This window comes from Panicum virgatum, chromosome 9K (assembly GCF_016808335.1).
Source record: "Panicum virgatum strain AP13 chromosome 9K, P.virgatum_v5, whole genome shotgun sequence".
NCBI lineage: Eukaryota > Viridiplantae > Streptophyta > Magnoliopsida > Poales > Poaceae > Panicum > Panicum virgatum.
The window spans coordinates 24,837,561-24,851,080 of NC_053144.1; the positions used below are offsets into that span (position 1 = coordinate 24,837,561).

Sequence of the window (13,520 nt, forward strand, 5' to 3'; positions counted from 1 at the left end):
TTTTGCTCTCATCTGAATTGCTCCTATTTATGAGGGCAAAAAAAACTGGAAAATATATCAATACGCAATCCCTTCATACAATATAAATGCATTATGTGGAGCGGTCGCAATTCAATTAATTGATAACCGTTTACTCTGTGTGGATTTCAAGTTAAAGGTAATGGTAATGTTCACTTCCAAACTTTATCTTGGGATCAAAATAGATAGAATCCAGTCCATGGAAGATATATTTGGAATATGCAACTGGAAATGACAACGAAACAAAATGATGTGGCAAATAGTAAAAAAGCAATGGTCATATATTCATTTATTGGAATCCTCAAAGTTCTACATTGCAAACATTAAATCCTAGTGATTACTGGATGGAGAACAGAGGAAGTAGTGGCATCAGCAGAACGGACCTGAAGTCATGATATGTAGGATCTATTCCAGCTCTAAAGAACACATTAAATTAGAAACAAATAATTGATATAAAGGAAGGAAAAGTAAAATCTGATTGGCAAACTGTGAAGGTGAAGTATTATAAATGTTGTACTACAGGACAAACAGAAGGTAAAAGTAATTAGAGGAAGGTAAAGATGTTACTTACCTATGACAACTACTAAATTATATGGATTTGATGACACTCCATCAAACTGAAAATGCAGTCTGATTTCAATCGCGAGTCATTCTCAATAGCTAGCCTTGTAGACATGATGCTATCAATATGCAGAACAGAACCCAGCCAAACATAAGAAGCCTCATACTCGAATACAGTAGTAGAGTTGTAAACAAATCATATTTGCTTTCCCATGGCAGAACCTGCATGATTAAAGAAGAAACCAATAAAGTAGGGACATGGAAATATATACAAAAAGTTAAACTTTCCCATGAAAGTCGAATCAACCAATACATGAATCTGCAGACCTTCATTAGATCAATAGAGACACAAGAGTATACGACGAAGCATAATAGAGGTGGAGCACAAACATGAAAATGAATCCTTTGGATGCTAATGCTTGCAGCAATACATCTAGCATGTAGTAATTGCACAGCAATACACCTTGCAATAGGCGCGAGGTAAGACAAAATATCCTCACCTGAGAGCAGTACTACGCAGGAAGAGAACACGGCTTCGACAGATCCTGCAGGACCACCAACACCTGCTAGCAGCATCAAGGAAAAAAACAAGAGCAAATAGATCAAACCACAGTAGGAGGAGGGGGAGTGGGTGAAAGGAGAGACGAAGCAGATCTAAAGCAGGCAGCAGGACCACCATAGCTTGATGCCCACCACTGCAACGCTCGCGAGCACCCCAGCTTGGCGAGGCTGCCCGACGAGGAGGGCGGCCGGCGAAGCCCCCACCTCGCGCAGGAAGCCAGGAACCGGTCCAGCGTGCTCCCGCCGCCGCTAGTGCTCCCCGTCTCATCCTCCGGCGCGTAGAGATGAGGGCAGTTGTAGACCATAGTGGCTGGTGCGGGGGCGGTGGGGGTTGCCCACCGAGGCACCGAGCAGAAGTGGGCGAGCACGACGGCGCGCGTTGGACGCTCCCGCAGCCGTCGGGCCGCCCGAGGCCCCGCGAGCACGGATTTGGGTGCACCAGCGGCAAGTCGGCTCTCGCCCCGTCCGCGTCCCAGGGGCGTAGCCAGCCTTTAAACCTTACACAGCAATATTAGTAATAAGATTAGGAGATTTTATGAATAGTTACACTAACATTAGGGGGCCATGGCCCCTGCCCGCCCCCTTGTCTCCGCCCCTGCGTGTCCCCCACCCACCGCGCAGCTTGCCGGCTAGTGCGGCGTGCCACCGCAGCGCCAGCAGAAGCCGCTGCCGCACAGGCGCGCCACATCGCCGGCCCTTCCGGTGTCCTCGTCCCCGATGGCGCAGCCGCAGCGGGTTGGCGGGCCGCCGCAATGAGGGCGGGCCGCGAGCTGGCGTCAGGGATGGTGGCGGGCCGGCGCCAACGCCGCAGCATCCCGCCACTAGTGCCGGCTGTCCATCTGAGAGTGGCGTTGGGGAGAGGAAAGGTCTGAAAGTGAGATATTTTTTACCCTGCGGAGTTCGAGGCCGGAGAGCTCGGGCGCCACCGTCGAGATCCACCGAGCTCGAGGTCGAAGAGATCCGCCGAGCTCTGCAGTGGCGGCGAACAGGAAGGAGGAGGGAGGGTCGGATCGGCGTCGTGGAGGAGGGGCCGGGGCCCGACCAGCCTACCGCCACCCACTAGCTGCGCAGCCACACGCGCGGGAGAGATGAGAGTGCGCCGTCGCCGCCATCCCCGGGGTCCTCGGACTGCCGCGCCACCAGGAGCCACGGACCTCTAGCACTGCCACAGAATTCCCACTGGAAGGAAGGCCATCGAGGCCACCTGGGTCGATCGGACAACTTAGGCATCTGCCGGGATGCGGGCCATGGAGCAGTGAAGTGCCTTTAGCGGGCTCCGTCGACCGAGTCATCCGTGACGAGGTCAGACTTCGCTCGGATTGTCCTAAGATATTAATGGGGCATACCCGTCATCGAGCTCACCGAACCCCCCACTCGGGCTAGCGAGGCAAGTGGCAAAGATTCAGCTCCTCCGATCCCAAGATCGCAGATGGAGGCTACCACGTTACAAAGGCACAACAACAACAACAACAACATTACGGTAAGTATGCAAATGCAACGAAAACGCCCTGCGGGGCGGAGCAATTCATTTTCTTCTCGAGAAGACAATTGGCCAGAAGCCATTACAATGAACGAAAACTAGCTGCTTCCACTCGGAAGAGTAGTCGGCCATCGGCTGTTACAATGAACAAAAACTAGTTGCCCCACTCGGGAACAACGCTAGGGGAATCTACGGTGCGGCTGCTACAAGTGCGGGAGAAAGATGAGGGCAAAGAACGTCGCGAGACTTCTTCTTGCACCTCGCAAGGCTTCTCCTAGCATCAGCCGAGCCGAGGACTCCGACGGCAAGGGAAACCCACGGTGTTGGCAGGAGACCAGAACCACATGCCGTTGCGCAGGGAGGGTCCCACTGTCCTCCTTGAACCGGGAGAGACGACCCGAGACTTCTTGCCAGAGCCGCTCACCCTCCAGCCGCCACTCGCAGGATCGGCCGACGACGTCTGGGAGGCAGAGATCCGTCATGGACGCAAGACCACTCTGCCACCCCCAGAACAAGGAGTTCCTCCCCGTATGCCGCAGCTCCTAAGCGCAGTGCCAGACACACCATTGACCAGGTCGCCCTGGAAGATGAGGCAGCGGGTCCACAGTCCACGCCCGTGCATCATGATGCACCCACTCGAAGTTGTAGGAGATCAGCGCCAGCAAGTGGGACGGACAGAAGCTGTCTCCGAAGCAAATCGGGTACGCAGCCGCCAACCCACGTGCCCGGTGTGGAGAAGACGCCAAGGTAGCCGCCGGCAAGCCGAGGCCCATTCCTTCCCGCACCGCAAGGGAGCAGGTAGAACAGTGGCCTGGCCTGCCTAACGGCGGCACGCAGCCTTCGCACCACCAGGTCCTGGCCTGCCGTTGGAGGGAGGAACACAAAAGGGCGCTTCCCGTGCAAAGGGTGCCCTGCCACTTGCAAGCATTCTTCTAGCACCAGAAATGTGAAGTAGAACCCTCCTCATCTAGGGGGCGAGTGTGGGCAGAGGGAAAGAAAGCTGCTAAGAGAGTCTCCATGGAAGTTAAGGGAAGGGGAGACTCAATCCCTACCATGCCCCTATTTATAGGCGAATACGAAAACCGGTGGCCGTCGCGGATCCGGCCTCGGCACCGACGATGAACCAATCAAACACGGCGCATTCAAAGGTCTCGAGAAATCGCGTGCTTCCCTTCAATGCGAAAGGACCGGACCAGGCGAACTGGACACTAATCAAGTCAGCCGGGATTGACGCTGCACAACCCGCCGACCGAAGCGACTCAGGAGCCCTCCGGGGCGAGAAGCTGACACGCCTACGACCAGGCGACGGGATGCATAGTTTGCTTGTAAATTACGAGACAAATCTAATGAGCCTAATTAGGCCATAATTAGACACTAAATTGCTACAGTAACCATGCGCTAATGACGGATTAATTAGCCTCATTAAATTCGTCTCGTAGTTTACAGCCGAATTTTGTAATTAATTTTGTAATTAGTCTATATTTAGTAATTTAAATGTGAAAAGATTTCATTTTAAAAATTTTACACCGGCAAGCATCTCCAACTGATGAGCTAAATAAACTTGGTTAGGTAAAGATATAAAAAATCCCGTCAAAACACCATCCAACGGACTCGCTTTGCTAGATCGCTCGTCATCCCGCTCGCGATAACGTGCCCCTCCTTCGGCACTTCTGCCTCGCGGACGCCACTCGCCATCCCCCTTCCCGTGGCCTCCCCCTCCTCTTCCCGCGGCCTCCCCTCCTCTGGCCTCTCCCTCCATGGCAGGCACCTTCTCTTCCACCTCCTCCCTCACTCGTCGCCCCCTCTACTTGCTAATCCCCTCCTGCGCGCGTGGACATGGCCGGACGCGGCCATGGCGTCGGCGGCGGCGCGGACCTCCTTCCCGGCGCGGAACTTCCCGGCTCAAATCGCCATCTTCCCCATCGGGATTGAGCTCGACTCGGCCCAAATCGTTGTCTTCCCCAACGAGATCGAGCTCCTCCCTGGTGTGGCCATGGCGGACCTCCCCGGCGGCGCGGCCATGGCGGACCTCCTCGGCGGCGCAGCCATGGCGGGCGGCTCCTCCGCCGTGGGCGCCGGTATCTACGCCGCGGGCGGCGGCCGCCACCACATGGACCTCGGCGGCGGCTTCGCGATGGCACCGCATCCCCGGTGGCCTTCTTCTCTGCCGGAGGTGTGGGAAGACGGTGGAGACGGACAAGAGCTGCGTGTGTGCCGGCGGGCAGCATCGTCGGGAGGGGAGCAGGAAAGAGGATGGAGGCCGGGAGAAGGCTGGAATGGAGAGTCAAGATGGAGAATCTGTTGGTTTACTCAGCTATTTAGCTAGCTTTTTATATTACCTAGCCTTTTACCTCTTCATTTAGCTAGAATTTTTAACTAGTCTCTTGGAGTTGCTTTGCCTCCGACACGGCCGCCGCCTTGAACCGAGCCCGACTCCACCCGTCCGTCCACTCCGTCGTCCCCTCCGGCCCCCCTCCTCCTGGAAAGGTCGGAAGACTTCGGGAACAGGAGATGGAAATCAAGTTCAATAAGTTGGAGGAGGAGGAGCGGAGAATCTTTAGTAAGTGGGGCAAAAAACATTCTGAAGAGGGTCTTTTGAAGGTTTTACCGCCGGCTAAGTTTGTCAAGTACATAGGTATCGATCTGATGCCGGACTATCTGTTTATTTTCATCCGCACCGTTTCATCTTTGCTAGTATTGCTTTATTTCTCTTCATGGGAATTACGCGAACTGCTATATGATGCCACAGTATTTTCTTTCCTCAACACACCCGATTTTTTTCCAGCACCCAATCTTCAGCCTCTCCAACACCGGCGAGGCCCCTCATCTTCGAGATTTATCTCGTCCAGTCCAGTGAGTTAAGAGTGTAGCGTGAGGGATTTAGTAGTCGGTGTTCGGGAGTGGGAGTTGGGGTTTGGGGATTAGAGGAAGGCCTGGGAGGAAGGAGGTGGTTGTGGGTAAGGACGCGAGGGCACCGCTGTGGTGGAAGATGACGCGAGGGCACCTCTGTGCACTAACCGCTAAGTGATGGGTGGCTGGTTGGCTTGAATTGAAGGGAATCATGAAGGAGACCGATAAAATATGTGACTGGTTGAGCAAAAACAATCAGCCTTTTGATCCATTTGACATGGACTTGGATAATGATTTTGAGTTGGGTCGCCAAGTTCGGGTCAGAACCCTGCACTTAATGATCAGCATACTGGCAGAATCCCCCTTTTCTGTTCCTGCTGCTGCTGGGCACAAACTTGTTAAGGAAAAATCTTTTAGTGGACATGTTCCTAGAAATGATGGGAATGATATTACTCCTGCTGAAGCAGCAAACACTACATGGTATGGATAGTCTATCCTTTGTTGACACAACACAGTTTATAAAGTGTTTGTTTATGATATCTGAGAGTTAGGTTGCTTATTGTCGAGAAGCAATGTGATACTCTTCATTTTACTGTGCTAACCAGGGACAACTTAAAAGATCAGAAAAAGATCACTGGTGCAGATATTAGTAGGAAGAGGAGGGCGGAAGGTACGAACAAAGAAGCAAATGACCAAGGTACACCCCTTGTGAAGCGGTGAAATTGCAAAATTCTGTTAACTATGCCTTCATATTTCTCCTGCAAAATTTTGAAGCAGAACTTGGCAGCTGCCAAAGCAGAAGAAAGCTAAGCAAGACGGGCAGCTGCCACAACCTTGGACTTGGAGGTGACCCTGTAGTACCTCTTCGGCGGGGGTACCTCCTGGGGAGTTCGGAAGACATTAGGGAAAACCAGATGGTCTGTACCGACGAGGATAGGAGGGCCTTCGATTTTTCATCCGAAGATTTGGAAGTGGGCTGCGATGCAGCACGGATCAGGACTGTCAAGCTCGTAGGTATCGATCTGATCAAGAGATTTATATGCTAATGTATTCCTGTTCCTTTGCATGCTCATGTTTTAAATTTCTCAAAGCTGTGCTTATCTGTTTGTTGAAGCATCGCAAGTAGGGGTGGTAACGGGCCGGGCCCTTTTGCTTCCTTCACAAATTAATTTGAGCCCTAATCAATTTTAGCTCAAAAATGAATATAATTTTAGCCCCGCCCTTATCCAGCCCTATCCTTAAATTTGCTAGGCTAAATTGGAGGGCCCTTTACCACCCCTACTAGTCGCAAGCCCATGCATGTTGCTGTTTCCCCCATTGCTTGACCCCCGCCCCCCTCCATTGTTTTTATTTATATCCCATCCTCAATTATGTATTCATTGTCTTAATACTGCTGCTTCAAAGATTTAAATTCTTTTTTTTCTTTTTGTTACTCTCTCAAAAGATGTGTTGGAAAGAACATGTGGGTGGGACAGGCTGCTGCCATTCAAGGGTTCTATTGCCTGGTCTGACTATTGCCACTACCTTCGGCAGTATTACAAGTGCAATGCCAATTTTGTTGCTGAACTTACTGGCAGCTTGGTTGCTTCGGCCGAAGTTGTAAGTATCATAACTGGCTTTTCTAAACCATCAGTTGAAGCCTGCTCCTAATTCTTTTATTCTTTGTTTGTCTTCTTGCTATGTTAAATAAACTGGTTGTCAAGTAGTGTCTCAAGAAGGAGGAGCAACTTGTGTCTTTGTGGAAGGCTCGCGTGGGGTATTTCCCGAATGAGATATGGTCTGTCAACTCTATCATTCAGAGTAACCTGATCCAGGAGCGTGCAAGTTCAATCATATGTGCTACAGGGGGCAAACATTATGTTGCTTCTACTATTGCTTTTGCGGTATGTGCCTCAACTGGCCAAAGCAAAAGTTGTGTCATATTCATGGCTAACCCTACTGACCAAATGCGTGCTGCTGTTGACAACTAGGTACTGACCTAATTGGAAAGGAAAAAAGAACTTTATGTGTGCATGTGTGTGGGATCTTTTTTCAATCTCTATACGGTTATTGTTACGATATATAAACTAGTTAGACTCACCATTTCAAGATGAAAAGGTTGAGAGGTTTTCTCTTTCTTGTCCAGTCTTTACAGTTCTATTTTATCAATATTGAAATGTCGAAGATTTGATGACTGATTACGGCTGGTTATTTTAGTAAATATTGACAAGCAATGTACTTTCAGGAGACGCTTGTATTCTGCTTCTTGCTAATAAAACGGACCCAATCTATCTGAGCTTGTCTTTTTACTGCTGCAGACTTGGTATCTATTGTTGTGGCGCTATTTCAAGTGTGAAAACTTTGGCCCTGAGGCCTACATGCTCATTGTTTCACTTGTGACCCTAGCTTTGACCCCCTTTATCCAACCCAGCACATACACCTTTGGATGTTTATTTTGTTATTAATATTTTATGGCTTTTGACTAATGCAAAACATTGATTTCAAGTGTATTACCAAGGAGGCTGACCTGATGTCCGAGCTGCTGAAGCATGGTGCTGGGCCTACTGATGATATCATCCAGCAGAGCAGTGTGATCTGCATGTGCGCCTTGAGCCTTGTGCACCTACAGGGGTTCCATATCTTTGATGCCGCCGCCGCCATGCTGGTAAGTGTCTGCCTGCATCACACTGCATTTGCCATAACACGCTTAGGTTTAACAAGTATCCCCCGTCTCTATTATGACTTACTGGCCCTTACAATTCAAGGGCATCACAAAAGAGTGTGAATTGATGTCTGATTGGATAAGAAAAGAGGAGAAGCTTATCACCTTCGGCGTCTTCCAACGTCACGAGCTTGAAGAATGCCGCTTGATCCGCAGCAGAACCTTGGACGTTATGCTCACCATAATGAAAGTTTTTTCCCCCTTCTTCCAAGGTTAGTGGAAAGGGTGATCAAAATTGTATTGCTGTTGAATTTCTTTTGGCTGCCCCATGACTGTCCTTTTCTTAGTCAAATTAGACTTTATTCGTCATATAATGGTAAGACTTGTGGCATTGCTGAAAATTTTAGATGGGTGGTAAACATGCAAATTACTAGGAATAAATTGTATAGGTTAATCTTAGGTTTTCATGATGTTTCTTTCATCTCTTTTGTTTTCATGTGTTGGCCACAAAATTTGATTAACCAACTGATTATATTTTTGCTACTGCAGATGTGGCGTGATCTAATGGCTAATAAGTAATAACTAGAAACAATGATGGTGGCCAGCTCTGACACTTTTGTGTCTTGGTTAACTGCAGTACTAGTTTCGGAGTACATGCATGTTGGGCATGCATGGGTGCCAATCTATCGGTAGATCGCCTTTCCGGAGCCGGCTCCGCTACAGACTTGCGCCCACCTGAAGTTAATGTCACCTCCATATAACCTTGCCACTAAATTCGACAAACACAATGAGCTATCAAGCGATTCTCTCCACGTACAGCATCCTCACAGCGATGTCGTACAGGATGGCAGATGGATTCAAGACTTGCGAGCACAACTACGAGCTCCTTGAGGATGGATCCCATCACCGTCCTTTGAGGCTGAGCGAAGACAAGGTTTGGCAGGTGGGCGCACACCACCTGGGGGCGAGGCAAGGGCAAGGTGCCCGTTTCTGCGGCGGCGGTAGAGGCGACCCCGCTGCAGTGAGGCTCCGCGACGCCGAATCCGCGGCGGGGAGGCGGTGCGGTGGCTCCGTGGCGCCGGATCTACGGCGGAGCGGCGCCCCCGAGCGGATCCGCGGCCGGAAAGCTGATTCTACAGTCAACCGAGAAACTCACGGTCGACTCCACCGACGCGCCTAGCACTCACGCAGTGGGCCCCGGCACCCACGTGATATCATTCCCCAGCCGAACAAATATCCTTCCCGTCTGCCTCTCTCTCTTCCATTCGCCTCTTCCTCTCTCTTCTCTCTCTTTCTCTGGATCTACTCCGGCTGGTGGGGGAGCTCGAGCTGTGCCATTTCATCTCCAAGCCCGACCGCTGGACTAAGGTAAACCTTGCCACTAAATTCAACAAACACAATGAGCTATCAAGCGATTCTCTCCACGTACAGCATCCTCACAGCGAGGTCGTACAGGATGGCAGATGGATCCAAGACTTGCGAGCACAACTACGAGCTCCTTGAGGACGGATCCCATCACCGTCCTTTGAGGCTGAGCAGAGACAAGGTTTGGCAGGTGGGCGCACACCACCTGGGGGCGAGGCAAGGGCAAGGTGCCCGTTTCTGCGGCGGCGGTAGAGGTGCTCGCCGCTGCAGTGAGGCTCCGCGACGCCGGATCCGCGGCGGGGAGGCGGTGCGGCGCCCCCGAGCGGATCCGCGGCGCTGGTGGCGGGGAGGAGGCGCCGCTGCCACCGCCGTCGGGTTGTTTTTTTTTCATTTTTCTTTATTTTTTATAATCTAAATAAAAAATTTTCTACCTCAATTTTTTTGATGTAATTTTTTTCAATTGATTTTTGCACAAATTTTTTCTCGTTGATTTTTTTCCTATCTCTTCAGAATTTTTTCCACCTCTCTCAATTTTTTTTCTTGAAATTTTTTTATTTGTCTAAAATTTTTCTTGAAATTTTTTCTCTCTCTAAAATTCCCCTTGAAATTTTTTCTATCTCTCCGAAAATGTTTTCTGAATTTTTTTCTAAACCTTTTTTTATCACAAAACGACAAAAACTTACTAAAAAAAGAAAAAAAACGGTCGGGAGATCAACCGTAGGGAGCCCCTCCCTACGTCAACCAGAAGTTAGCGAGACCCGTTAATGTCACCTCCATATAACTACACTTGAAGTTAATAAAATTTCCACTTTTGAAAAAAAATAATTAATTAACAGGCAAGCGGAGAGCTTCAGCTTCAACCAACGAGTGACCAAAGGTTATTGGCATACGTATATATTGACATCAAACCTGCACAACAATGGCCGACCGTACTCACAACGCTTCGATCGAGCCAGTTTATGTTCGACGGTACACTGGAGGATACAACAGCTACACATGATAGTACATGCCCACGTGTTCCAGATAGACTTGGCGCGGCTAGGCTGCTTCCTCGACCGGGTAGCTCTGATCCTCAGTGCCCCCCGCAGCGGCGCTTCAGCACGTCGACGAACTCGTCGAAGTTGCTCCGCGACGAGCCGCCGTGTGCCACGGCGGCCTGGAGCGTGGCCCTGAGCTTCCGCACCTGCTCCCTGAGCTTCTCGCCCTCCTCCCCGCCCATCACCCCCTGGATCCGCGCCCTCACCTCGTCGGCGGCCACCGCGCCGCGGTCCCCGATGGAGACGCCGGCGCGCCACTCCCGCGCGACGAGGCGGCGGTTGGTGATCTGGTCCGTGAGCAGCGGGAAGCACAGCATCGGCACGCCCGCCCACACGCTCTCCAGGACGGAGTTCCAGCCGCAGTGCGTGAGGAACGCGCCCACGGCGGCGTGCGAGAGCACCTCCACCTGGCAGCACCAGGGCACCACCAGCCCGCGCCCCGCCGCCGCCGCCGCCGCGAACCCCTCGGGGAGCGGGTCCGGGTCGTCGGAGCTCACCGCGTCCGGGCGCAGCACCCACAGGAACCGCGCGCCGCTGGCGAGCACCCCGGCCGCGATCTCGTGCAGATCCCGGCGCGTCACGTGCGCGTAGCTGCCGAAGGAGACGTAGAGCACGGACCCCGGCGGCTGCGCGGCCAGCCAGCGGGAGCAGTCGGACTCGGCCCACATGGACGTGGCCACGGCGCTGCGCGCGAACCCCGCCGGGAAGATGGGGCCCACGGGGTAGAAGGGCTTGCCGGCGGCGCGCAGCGCGGCGATGGTCGACGGCTCCAGCTCCTCCACGGTGTTGCACAGCACGTAGTCGGCGCGCCGGGCCTCGTCGAACGCCTTGAAGATGATGCGGTGCACCACGGAGGTGGTGTCCGTCTCCTGCAGGTACGACATGAGCTCGCCCGGCTCGATCGACGCCACGCCGGGGATGTACGTGATCGTGTCCTTGCGAGGCTCTGCAGGCATTATTTAATTTGTTCATCATGCGTGCATTATTCCTTGTTCAGCAAAACAATTAAACACCACTGGACTCTTGTTATTATATATCAATCATGCCAGCAAGAAGATTTAATTTTCTTGCAAAACGATGGTATTAATTCCGGCCGGTTTCTGAAATAATAATCACCACGAGTCCATGCATGAGTGGCCAGGGTCGTCATCGGTCGATCCGGTTCAGGCCGCAGCACGATATTTACTGCTCTTCCTCGCCGGACCAACCAGGCAACGACATGAGCGGTAGATGACAGTGATAGTGTTTATTTTTCTTACGGAGGATATTACTGACGGACGATATGAGTGAGCGTTTGGAATGATGCGGCGCGCCCGCAACAAGCCAAACCGAGAAGCTAGCGCCAGTCGTATCGTATGGCCCACAAGCCCCAGAGGGCGACCAGTGACCGAGTGTTATCTGCGCAATCCTGCAGCCAGTGACGTTCCCGCCCCTGTCCCTGGGCCCTGGGGTGGCGGCTGGAGAATTACTGGATCAGATCACCTGTGGGGTCCGCTCTCGTCACCTGGTTTTTTGGCCATGTTCTAGTTCTCCAAGAAAAGTCATGCTAGGACTAGCAGCAACAGGAGATGGTCACCCATCCTGGACCGGAGGAGGTGGAGGCGATGTACTTGCGAGACGAGTAATAGTTATAACCTAAGCTTGCTTTTTTTAAGAAAGATGAATATATAACTATTACTAGTATCTTATAAATAGTCGAGTACCCGCCCAAGCCCAACTTAGCAGCGATTATGAACGATGAACATGCAGGTAATTAAGAATTTAATTTAAGCCGGTTTCGATGATGATCGCCGCCGGCCGGGCCGTACCTTTGCATTTGAAGTGGCCGTGCTCGGCGAGCAGGTCCATGTGGTAGTAGAGGTTGAAGATGAGCGCGGGCTCCGTCCAGAAGGACACGTAGGGGACCCCCAGCTTCCGGGCCAGCGTGGCCGGCCAGACGAAGAAGGTGTCGACGACGAGGCAGGTGGTGGCCGGGTCTTTGACGACGCGGCGGAGGAGCTCCTCGACGTGCGCCGGGAGCACGTGCAGGAGGCCCTCCATGAACTGGTCGTGGTTCAGGGACCGGTCGAACCCCAGCGGGAAGCCGTCGCTCACCAGCTCGTACCGCAGGTCCAGCCCCTCGCCGCGCGCGCGCACGCCCGCGAAGATGTCGCCGGCGCCGCCGCCCAGCGCGCGCGCCGTCCGGTGGTGCACGGACTCGGTGTTGACGAAGGTGACGGCGAAGCCGCGCTCGGCGAGGCGCAGCGCCAGGTGCCCCGCCGGGATGACGTGCCCCTGCAGCGGGTACGCCACCACCACGGCGTGCGGCTTGCTGCTGCCGGCGCCGGCGCCGTTCGCTGCCACGACGGCTGCCTCTTGCCCCATACGTGCCACGCCACGCGCTCTCTCCTTTCTCTGTGTCCAGATCCAGAGACGACCAAAATATATAGGAAAACTCCCTCCCGTGTCTCTGCTGGAGCGTGTGGTGCGCGTGAAACTACCGTGAGGAAAATGCAAGCGATCGAGCGAAGTGGGCGGCTGGTATATAGGAGGGTGAGGCCGGCCGGGCCGGGCTCCATGGTCATATATATGCGCGCGTGCGGCGTGTTACGGAACAAAGATATGGCTGCGGCCGGCCAGGCGCGTGCATGTCTTGGGTGGAGCTGTGGAATCGTCAACACGAGCGCGCGGTGGGGGCATCCCCTGCTGCCGCCACGTCTCTCTTGTGGTCCGAAATGCTTGGAGAGGGTACAAATGTACAAGGGAGTAGTCGTCAGCGTCTCTAGCATGCAACAGCACCAGTGATAGCACCAGTGATATTTGGGCTGGGGTGATGATAGAGTGTCGATTACCGCCACGTATGCTAGCTACTGCATATATCAACCAAAGAACCGGTAAGAGAAGACATAGGAGAGAACAACGTGCAGATCATCAGGAAAAATATTCGGTGCAAACCCCACTTTCTCGGTGGAAACGTGAAAACTCCATAAAAATTATAGTTGCAAGTGTTCAAAAAAATTCAAATGAT

At 52.6% G+C, this 13,520-nt stretch overlaps 4 protein-coding genes across 12 annotated transcripts; 2 read left to right on the top strand and 2 right to left on the bottom strand.

Annotated features, from left to right (window-relative positions):
- Positions 1 to 266: 266 nt before the first annotated feature.
- Positions 267 to 1,935, bottom strand: LOC120650926. Of its 6 annotated transcripts, XM_039928229.1 has the most exons (4): positions 1,747 to 1,935; positions 1,273 to 1,614; positions 1,080 to 1,142; positions 267 to 801 (listed from the first exon to the last, which is right to left on the bottom strand). In XM_039928229.1, exons 1-4 carry the CDS (start codon positions 1,826 to 1,828, stop codon positions 776 to 778), a joined length of 513 nt encoding a protein of 170 aa, XP_039784163.1. In that variant the 5' UTR covers positions 1,829 to 1,935; the 3' UTR covers positions 267 to 775. The 6 variants fall into 6 exon arrangements, 5 of the variants coding, with proteins under 5 accessions (XP_039784163.1, XP_039784166.1, XP_039784165.1 ...); XR_005665861.1 differs by lacking the exon at positions 1,747 to 1,935 and having other exon boundaries at positions 267 to 434; positions 590 to 801; positions 1,080 to 1,608; XM_039928232.1 differs by lacking the exon at positions 1,747 to 1,935 and having other exon boundaries at positions 1,273 to 1,608.
- A 2,309-nt stretch (positions 1,936 to 4,244) lies between these two features.
- Positions 4,245 to 5,428, top strand: LOC120650931. Its single transcript, XM_039928239.1, has 2 exons — positions 4,245 to 4,651; positions 4,736 to 5,428. Exons 1-2 carry the CDS (start codon positions 4,473 to 4,475, stop codon positions 4,944 to 4,946), a joined length of 390 nt encoding a protein of 129 aa, XP_039784173.1. The 5' UTR covers positions 4,245 to 4,472; the 3' UTR covers positions 4,947 to 5,428.
- On the top strand, positions 4,615 to 8,831 carry LOC120650930. 4 transcript variants are annotated; one of them, XM_039928237.1, is made up of 9 exons: positions 4,615 to 5,255; positions 5,406 to 5,950; positions 6,076 to 6,167; positions 6,248 to 6,484; positions 6,915 to 7,069; positions 7,177 to 7,353; positions 7,956 to 8,114; positions 8,215 to 8,383; positions 8,661 to 8,831. In XM_039928237.1, the coding sequence occupies exons 2-9, from the start codon at positions 5,682 to 5,684 to the stop codon at positions 8,669 to 8,671; spliced, it is 1,269 nt and encodes a 422-aa protein (XP_039784171.1). In that variant the 5' UTR covers positions 4,615 to 5,255; positions 5,406 to 5,681; the 3' UTR covers positions 8,672 to 8,831. The 4 variants fall into 4 exon arrangements, 2 of the variants coding, with proteins under 2 accessions (XP_039784171.1, XP_039784170.1); XM_039928236.1 differs by having other exon boundaries at positions 4,770 to 5,255; positions 6,245 to 6,484; XR_005665864.1 differs by lacking the exon at positions 4,615 to 5,255 and having other exon boundaries at positions 5,576 to 5,950; positions 6,245 to 6,484; positions 8,228 to 8,383.
- Positions 8,832 to 10,325: 1,494 nt separating this feature from the next.
- Positions 10,326 to 13,052, bottom strand: LOC120650929 (UDP-glycosyltransferase 86A1-like). Its single transcript, XM_039928235.1, has 2 exons — positions 12,322 to 13,052; positions 10,326 to 11,459 (listed from the first exon to the last, which is right to left on the bottom strand). Exons 1-2 carry the CDS (start codon positions 12,875 to 12,877, stop codon positions 10,549 to 10,551), a joined length of 1,467 nt encoding a protein of 488 aa, XP_039784169.1. The 5' UTR covers positions 12,878 to 13,052; the 3' UTR covers positions 10,326 to 10,548.
- Between the last annotated feature and the right edge of the window lie 468 nt (positions 13,053 to 13,520).

Excerpts from the sequence above, each read along its gene's own strand:
- LOC120650929 (XM_039928235.1), bottom strand. The coding sequence starts at position 12,877 with ATGGGGCAAGAGGCAGCCGTCGTGGCAGCGAACGGCGCCGGCGCCGGC. Across the intron at positions 11,460-12,321 it reads CGGCCACTTCAAATGCAAAG|AGCCTCGCAAGGACACGATC; the intron begins GTACGGCCCGGC and ends TAATGCCTGCAG.
- LOC120650926 (XM_039928229.1), bottom strand. The coding sequence starts at position 1,828 with ATGTGGCGCGCCTGTGCGGCAGCGGCTTCTGCTGGCGCTGCGGTGGCA. Across the intron at positions 1,615-1,746 it reads GCAAGCTGCGCGGTGGGTGG|GGGACGCGGACGGGGCGAGA; the intron begins GGGACACGCAGG and ends GGCTACGCCCCT. Across the intron at positions 1,143-1,272 it reads TGCTCGCGAGCGTTGCAGTG|GTGTTGGTGGTCCTGCAGGA; the intron begins GTGGGCATCAAG and ends TGCTGCTAGCAG.
- LOC120650930 (XM_039928236.1), top strand. The coding sequence starts at position 5,682 with ATGAAGGAGACCGATAAAATATGTGACTGGTTGAGCAAAAACAATCAG. Across the intron at positions 7,070-7,176 it reads TGGTTGCTTCGGCCGAAGTT|TGTCTCAAGAAGGAGGAGCA; the intron begins GTAAGTATCATA and ends GTTGTCAAGTAG. Across the intron at positions 8,115-8,214 it reads ATGCCGCCGCCGCCATGCTG|GGCATCACAAAAGAGTGTGA; the intron begins GTAAGTGTCTGC and ends TTACAATTCAAG.
- LOC120650931 (XM_039928239.1), top strand. The coding sequence starts at position 4,473 with ATGGCGTCGGCGGCGGCGCGGACCTCCTTCCCGGCGCGGAACTTCCCG. Across the intron at positions 4,652-4,735 it reads GGCGCGGCCATGGCGGACCT|CCTCGGCGGCGGCTTCGCGA; the intron begins CCTCGGCGGCGC and ends CCACCACATGGA.